Source organism: Manacus candei, unplaced genomic scaffold, assembly GCF_025592945.1.
Source record: "Manacus candei isolate 608988 ecotype Guabito, Panama unplaced genomic scaffold, ASM2559294v1 h1tg000017l, whole genome shotgun sequence".
Classification (NCBI taxonomy): Eukaryota; Metazoa; Chordata; class Aves; order Passeriformes; family Pipridae; genus Manacus; species Manacus candei.
The window spans coordinates 25,498,596-25,507,204 of NW_026138065.1; the positions used below are offsets into that span (position 1 = coordinate 25,498,596).

Consider the following 8,609-nt stretch of genomic DNA (forward strand, 5'->3'; position numbering starts at 1 on the left):
AAAACCCCCAAAATTCTTAAATCTTTCCACTCTCCATAACCTCCACTCACTGGTGCAAAACCCTTTAACAGAATTGTTTAGGCCACATAACACCCACAAGTTGCAATTTATGAAGTTTGGCAGCCTAATCGCTGCAGACTTTTTCAGAGTTGATCCCCACAGTAACAATTATTTTCTGCTTTACTGACTCAGGGAAATTCATTCTAGTTTTTCTCCCCTTACCTCCCATCCACCCTTTTATTTCTATGCCACATTTCTTCGTTTTCTCTTGGGCCTATTGTGCCTTTTGTGGTCAAAAAAACCTCCAGCTATAGTATTTCCCTATGTTGCTAGTGGAGACTGCAACAGCCTGCATAATTTGTCCCCTCACATGCAGATCTACTCTAAACCTTCCAGTTTATTTGTTTGGCCACACTGCTGAGGTTTGAGGCATTCAGTAAAACTAAATTGAAGTCGTGAGTCATTATCAGGAGCTTTTGGGTTCTCAGTGTGTCCCCATGAAATAGAGAATAGAGACTGCAAGTTTTACGTGTTTATTGTCATCGCAGCAGTTACACAAGCTGTGTGACATGATCAGAGCTTAGCTCTGTGGCTGGCTACAAGCTTTGTGCTATGAAGGCACAAAAATCACTTCAGGAAATGGAATTTTAAAATATAATGGGAGAAATCTTGGAATTTTTTTTCCCTCTCCCTCATTTCCCTTTTGAAATGAATTTTAGTAAGTTTTATGCAAATGCTTTACACACGCACACACACAACTGAAAAGCAGGGCTCCCCAAGACCTTATTTCATAATTTTATTTTATGCCGTTGAGCTGCATTCCCAAACCAGCAGCTTTAGTTCCAGTGCAATCCCTTCCTGAGCACCTCTCAGCCAGGACCAGGAAAACCTGCGAGGGCTCCTAAATACCCTTTTTGTTCCATACGAAGCCAACATCCAGCCTCAGAAAGGACCTCGCAGCCTGGGAAAACCCGGGAATTGATGCAGTTGCGAGCGCCAGCCGAGCTCACACCGCACCTCAGACACACGGCCCGGGCCCTGCGCTCACCTCCCGTCATAACCTCCAGGCTCCACGCCGGCTCACCCGTGTGTCCGCCGCCTCCGTGGGCTGAAGGTGGGAGGCTGAGGCGGACAGAGCCCGCACCTGGCCTGGCCTGGCCGAGACCCGCAGGTCCGGCCCCGGGCAGCCGCTCCACCTGTGGCGGGGCTCGAACCTGCGGCCCCGGGGCCGGCAGCCCTCCCGCTGCCGCCATGCCGCCGCGCCTCCAGGGGGCGCTGTGGCGGCGAGCGCCGAGTCACGAGCATCGCGATTGGGCGGTGCTTTCCCGCGGGCCAATGGGAGGCGCCGTCTCACGCGGCCGCCCCCCCCTCCCCGCCCAGGGCGCCATCTTTCCGCGGCCGCGGGAGCGGAGTGGGCCCGGCCATGCCGCACTTCCAGGCCTGGGAGGAGTTCACCCGCGCCGCCGAGAAGCTCTACCTCGCCGACCCCATGAAGGTGGGACAGCCCGGGTCGCGAAGGGAGGAGCGCGTCCCGACCGCGGGAGCGGCGCTCCGTATGCGGCCCCGGCTGCGCGCAGCTCGGCGGGGGCGGCGGGCGGTGTCGGGCTCGGGGGGGTTTCTGTGATGCAGGGCTGGTGAAGGCACGGGGGAGGCAGAAACACAGAATCACAGGATGAATTAGGTTGGAAAAGACCTCTGAGATCATCGAGTCTAACCTATGGCCTAGCACACCACCACGTCAGCCAGACCATGGCACTCAGTGCCACGTCCAGTCTTTCCTTAAACACCTCCAGGGACGGTGACTCCACCACCTCCCTGGGCAGCCCGTTCCAATGTCTAATCACCCTTTCTGTGAAGAAATTTCTTCTGATGTCCAACCTAAACCTCCCCTAGTGTAGCTCGAGGCCATGTCCTCTTCTCCTGTCACTGATTGCCCGGGAGAAGAGACCGACCCCCACCTGGCTACAGCCTCCTTTCAGGCAGCTGTAGAGAGCGATAAGGTCACCCTTGAGCGTTCTCCAGGCTGAACACCCCTGATTCCCTCAGCTGCACCTCGTAAGACTTGTGCTCCAGACCCTTCACCAGCGGTGTTGCCCTTCTGCGGACTCACTTCATCACATCAATGTCCTTCATGAGTTGAGGGACCCAGAACTGGGCACAGCTCTCGAGGTGTGGCCTTACCAGTGCTGAGTACGGGGGAAAAGCAGCTCCAGGGACAGGTTACTTGCTGGTGTTGCACCTGACTCTCCTTTTCTACAAAACACGGGGCAGTTCTCGTTTATCACCCCAAAAACGTGTTTTGGGTGGTGGTGTCAGCAACTGGGATGAACCTTGAGAGCCTAACTTCAGAGCCATTGTGCTTATTCGCAGTGTACCTGTGTGATAGAAACCGAGGTTCAGTTCTGCTGAATGAAGAGCGTATCGATAATTGGTTTGTTTTATGAGTTCACATTTAAGACTGTATCATTTGAATTTGTCTTCCTGAAACAGTTAAAAGAAAGCTTTCATTAGCTCTTACATTGCGTTGTTGCCTGCAGTGACGTTTCAGACTGGAAGGTGTTTGCTTCCCAAAGAGGAATTGCTCGAGGATTTAACTTCTTGGTGTATATGACTGCTTCTTGTTTTCAGTGGCTTTTTCTGGAGTACTGTTTTTATGTAAATATTAAAAGTAACCTCAGTCTTCAGAAAAGGCATTATAATTCAGCTACAAAGGAGCACAAAAATGTAATGTGGAATTCACACCTGAGAAAACTTCAGTAAAAAAGGCCTAGTTTCCTTCACCAAAAATAGGTGATGTGGAGTAACCTTCAGAAGATTAAATTAACATCTGATGATTTAAGGCAGATGAACATATGCCTTTTAATTAGCACAGAGACACCATATGTAGTTGCCACCCATCTGTGATAATAAAATTGCCCAGTTTTGCATTCTTGTGCTCTGTGACATTTGATTAAGTGAAAGAGGAGGGACTCTGCAGCCAGGAGTTGCTCTTCCCCTTTTCTTAAAGGAAATCTCTTTTCATCCATGGCAATAAACTCATCTGTTTACAAAGGAGTTTATACGGGCCCCAGAATCATAACACAAGTACCCTCCTTTTAATTTGGCAGAGGATTAGCCTGAGGAGCTTTTGTATGTAATTGAGCTTGCTGGGAAACAGAAGGAAGAAGAGCTGGGGGAGGTGGGTGAGTGTTCTCCACCCAGGCAATAAGTGGTCTCGCCTTTGGGGAGAGCAAGTTCTCAATGTATCAAGTCTGTGCCTGCTGCTTGTGGCAGCCCCTCCTGTGTATTAGGGCCTGCTCAGCAGGGATGTGTGCTGTGGTCAGAAGGTGACAGCTTGTTAAACAAAAAGGGTACATCTGTGATGAGATCCATCCTGGAGCAGGAATTTCAAAATGTGTTTTACAGTGAAGGAGCTGGTTTACTATTAGCACGAGTCACTCCGTACAGCAAAGTCCTGTTTACAGTGTGAGTTCAGAATGTTCTCAAAGGCCACCTTGCTTTGTTTCCAGTTACTGGTGCTAGCTGAGGCTAGAAACAATAGATACAAAGTCACTATGGCTGTCTGTGCTCAAGAGGAACCATTTAATAGTCAGAATCTGAGGGTGTTGATTTTTATTGCTGTGGCTTTGGGAACTTTGGTGATTTGAGGGTCCAGAGGGACTGGGTAGGTTTGGGCTCAGGGCAGATGGCTGCAGGAGGAACTGTGATAACAGTTCAGGTACTGTAGAAAAGTGGTGATGTTGAGCTTACCTCACTCAGTTAATCCCTTTCAGGTCTTCATGAAGAGCTACATTTTTTTTTTTTAAGTATTTCAAGCTTATAAACACAAGCTTCCAGTTAGTTTTTCTGTAGTGCAATACATAGTGAGGGGGTGTCTTGTATCGACTGGCTCTCACAGTTTATCCTGCCTGTCACTGAGGTCTCTGCAACTGCCATTGCTGTTTTGACTGTGCTTTTGAATGTGCCCAGTGTTAACCTTGCTGATGCTGCTATAAAACCAGTTTAACGCTTTAGGCAGGGAAATGTGTTGGCTCGACTTCCACACCACCCTGGCTGTAGGATTAGTGGCCACTAGAGCTGAGGACCACCACAGAGGTGGTGAAAACAGGAAGTAGTACATAATTATAATAAAAGGTAGTCTGAATGTGGGCAGATTTCCTTCAGTATGTTCTGAAAATTGTTAGCTCTAGGTGCTAATTCTTGAAGTGTTTGTCATTTCAGGTGCGGGTTGTTCTGAAATACCGACATTGTGATGGGAACCTCTGCATCAAAGTAACAGATGACGTAGCTGTAAGTACAGAAACATTCCCCTTTCAGGGTTTGTTGTACTCTCATAGACTTGCATTTTGCTGTCAGTCAACTTAGGAGCTCTTAGCCACTACCTTGGGAGTGCCTGACAGTTTTCTAAAACCTTTTGCTCAGCCTTCCCTAGTTGCTGTGTTTGTGATTGACACTGACCTGTGGTTCAACTCTGTGCAGTCCAGGAAAAGTTCTAACACTTCAGTGTTCTTTATGGATTTCAACAGAATTATTGTAGGATTCTGTCACATCGAGGAAAACGAGCGCTACAGAAATCTTGGACTCACTCCATCTGAACTTGCTTCATGGAACAACATTGGTAGCTTCTGCTGAAGCAATTCAGGAGCATTTTCAAACATATGTTTACTTGTGTGAGTGTGGGCCTTATTTGCTTAGAGTGGTGACAGCTTCCAACCACAGGTTCAGCTCCTTCTTTGTGATTTCAAGACTAACCAACAGTGGTGTTATAGCTGAGGAGCTGTTTTTCTGCAGTCCAGGGTGGGCAGCAGTATTCTGCCCTTCTCTTCAGACTTGGAAAAAATCAGGTTTCTTCTTTCCTTGAAAAGTAGTCTGGCATTGGTATTTCAAGTGCCTGAGAGGGATGTGAAACTACAGTAATGGCACTTCTTGGTAGGGTAATAGGACTTAATGTGGGAGAGATGTGGAGTGTGGGGTGCTGATAACAGGGCAAAGTGAAGGGCAATTTTGCTGAAACCTTCCATAGGGGAAGTAGGAGTCAGGTGATTCACAAATGTGAACTCTTCTGGGGTATATATAAGGCTGCCTTACCTGCTTCCATTCACAGATGTTACACCAGGTGGGAGGAAATGGGGATTGGTTTTGTTTTTTTGGTTTGTTGTTTGTTTGTTTGTTTTTGTGGTGCCTTTGGCAGGTTTTTTTGTTGTTGACTTTTTTTAGGGGCGGGTTGCTTTGGTTTTTTTGTGTTTTGTTGTGGTTTTTTTTTTCTAAAGGTGGTAAAGGAAGTTTCCTCGATGCTCAGTCTGTAGAACTAATATAGTTGAAGGACAAATAAACTGTTTCCTTCTGTCTTCCTCTGAATTAAAATAGGAATTCAATGCTGACAAAAGTCACTGAAGAATGGAGTATTCTGGGTGGTTTTGGTTTTTTGCTACATCAGCCTGGGCAGTCATACTCATGCTGTACAGGTATAAGGATTTGCTTAGTCTCCAAGCAGAAAAACAAACTACCACAGTCTTTCTGTGATAAGTCACTGGCATATTACCCTTGTCCCTTGCTATTAAAGGCTTGTCACATGAAGGAGTTTCTTTTTATCCTAATCAGATGCTATGTTCCTTATTTAGGCTGTCTTAGAAACAGATCTTGCTTGAGGGAGGGGATCCCTTTCAGTGGGAAATACTATCTGATTTTATGTCCCTGGCAGTGTAACATTAAGGACCGTGAAAGGCAAAATGAACTTGCTTTCAGAATACAGAGAATAGGGAAGTAACTTCAGTTTTAAAATCTGGCTCTATGTTTAGACAACACAAAGAGGAGTGTCTTTAAAGACAGCTTTAAACCCCAATCTTTAACAGGTTTTTTGAGCTAGAAGAAATTAGTATAAATTATGAGCTTCCCTGTTTTCAAAGTGGAAGGCATGAATGTTTAGGAGAAACTGAAATGTGTATATTTTGAAACAGCGTAGATGTGTTGCTGCTTCCTCATGGTAACAACATGCCACAAATGAACATTTAAGTACTCTCCTCGTTTTGTGTGTTCTAAGCACAAATGTGTTGCAACTATAAACAAGATAAAACAGTTCAAGTGAAATCTGATACTCAGCAACTTTCTCTTGCAGTGTTTGCTGTACAGAACAGACCAGGCACAAGACGTAAAGAAGATCGAGAAATTCCACAGTCAGCTCATGCGGCTCATGGTGGCCAAGGAATCCCGCAGTGCTGCCATGGAAACAGACTGAAATGCTGAAAATAAAATGAGTGCTCCGGTCATATTTCACTGGAAGAAAATATCTCTTGGATTTGAACGAATACTGGGACAGGAGATGCTTTTATGTACTGAAGTGGACCGATGACGTGTCTGAAGCGTTTTCGCCCCTCAGGCTCCGCTTTGGAAAACTCGGAAAATAAATGCTTTCAGTTGAAAGCTTATATTTATTTTTGGGTATCAAACAAGCAGCTATTCTTACACATTAGGTATGCTAAGAAGACAAGTAAATATTTTAAATCTGCAGTATGTTAGTATGAATTTGATGGGCCACAAGCGTATCTCTGTAAAGATACTATAAAATTTCATATAGATTTCATTGTGTTCATACCTTATGCTGGTATATTCTTACAGTGAGACGGTTTATTAACCTAATACTGTAGCATGATGACTGGACTTAATAAATATTTACATAAATTATATTAATTGGTGGAGTTTAGAGGAACAGATGTTTTCTGAACTGAAATGATGAAATTGCCAATCTGTACTACCACAGTCACTAACAACATTTTAGCTTTTAGTATTGCTCTTGATCATAAGTTGTGCAGCATTATCTGTGATGCCGTTTACAGAACTGTTACATTGGCTAAATAATGAAACTTCTGTTTTTAAAAATTAAAGTAGAACTTCACTTGAATATTGCTAGAGATGGGTGAGAAACTGAAAGGGTTTTTTTTTCTGCTTATGCAAACACTGTTACTAAAAAAATAGTCAGTTGCTTTTTAACATACTTGAACTATTTTGTACTAGCAGGGGTACCTTTTCCCATCCTTGCTTCAGGCAGGATTGAAGTGTATCAGCAAGATAAATTCCAGAAGTTCTTACCTATTATGTTAATAGAAAGAAATCCAACCGAATGCTATCCAGATTCCCTAGTTTAGCAGCTTGTTAATTGCATTTTCAAATGTTACATGTGGCAGATGGATGTCAGCCAACTGAATAAATGGATGAAAACCAGCTTAATAAATACTTAAATACCACTGTCAAAAATAGACCAATGCTCCTGTGGCTTAGACTTGTTTCTCATACTTACCTCTGGTAGGGTGATGGAAGCCTTAATTGTCTCTTGCAGAGGCTTTTTGCTTCACAACCCAGTAGCTAAAATTGATACTTGCTTTGACTACTTAAAACCAGATGAACATTTTCATGTAATGAGGCCATTGGTATAACTAGATGTTTTCAGAAGTAATGTTTTGGCTTAAACCAAGCCATGAAAGTAAAGCAGAGGCATACATGTAGTGGCACTTATATAAAACAAAACAATCTGCTTAAATAGCTACCTGCTGGCACTTACATAAAAATAATGGAGCTACTCAGAAGTAGTACTCCATGTGGAGTTTCCACATTTGCCAAAGGCTTGGAAAAAGCCCCAGGCTGGAATATTGCATTAGAGTACCCTTTTAGCTGAACGTAAAATGTTACACGTTGTTGGAAAACACTGCAGTGCTAAATTCACAGTGACTACTCAAGTTCTAGTCTACAGGAGTGACTGGTATGTATGTAACATTTTTGTATTGGCTTTTGAAATGCAAATAAATGCAGAGAGAAGGCTGGACTGTGTTCACTGTTAAACTTTTATTAAGGTACTATAATTCTGATTTTTTTTCCTTGATGGTCCAAATTACTTTCTTAACATTTTCGATATAGTATATGAAGTACTTTTGTCTAAAGCACTGTTCTGCAGTATAAGTGGTTGCTACACAAAGTCATAAAAGTGGAGCTGTTAAATTGGCAGATGAAAAGGCTGCAGCAATTCTAGTGTAACTTCTGGACCTGTCCTGTAAATTGGTTTGGCAGGTTAATGTGTGAGCTGAGGTAAGGAAGCCTTCAGTGGTATTGCTTCTGCACAGAGGATCAAATAGAGATGAGACTGTGGACAGACTTGGTGTACCAAGTGGCTGAAAAGCTTAAGCTTTATACTTAAGCAGGTTTCAGAGAGAGGCAATTACAATACTATTTAGCAAAACAGGCAAAGAAGTATATTTCTAGTTTTCTAAATTGAGAAATTATTTCCATAAAACCATAAGGAAATATTGATGCTACTTCTGTAAGAGTATGTGTTGTTAAGCTTGTTCTTCATATACTGACAGAAAAACTAGAGTGGTTCTGTGCCATCAGAATACACAAGAAAATATGATAAAGCTGCTGCTTAAAAAAAATTAAATGTTTTGGAAACTTCTTTAGGAACAGACAGGTGCTTCTTTACTTTGTCCTGGAATTTTCAGCAACTTCAGTACTGTGTTCATGGGGCAGTGGAGAAGCTCCAAACTCCAAGCTCTGTCTTTTCATGCTTAAACTGTTGTTGAGAGTGTGCTCGTGCTTTTGTACACGGATTGCTGTCCTAATAA

The 8,609-nt window shown here is 43.8% G+C and overlaps 1 protein-coding gene across 1 annotated transcript; it reads left to right on the top strand.

The window, feature by feature from the left end:
- Positions 1–1,344: 1,344 nt before the first annotated feature.
- On the top strand, positions 1,345–7,814 carry SRP9 (signal recognition particle 9). Its single transcript, XM_051783437.1, has 3 exons — positions 1,345–1,495; positions 4,222–4,290; positions 6,116–7,814. Exons 1-3 carry the CDS (start codon positions 1,424–1,426, stop codon positions 6,233–6,235), a joined length of 261 nt encoding a protein of 86 aa, XP_051639397.1. The 5' UTR covers positions 1,345–1,423; the 3' UTR covers positions 6,236–7,814.
- Positions 7,815–8,609: the final 795 nt, after the last annotated feature.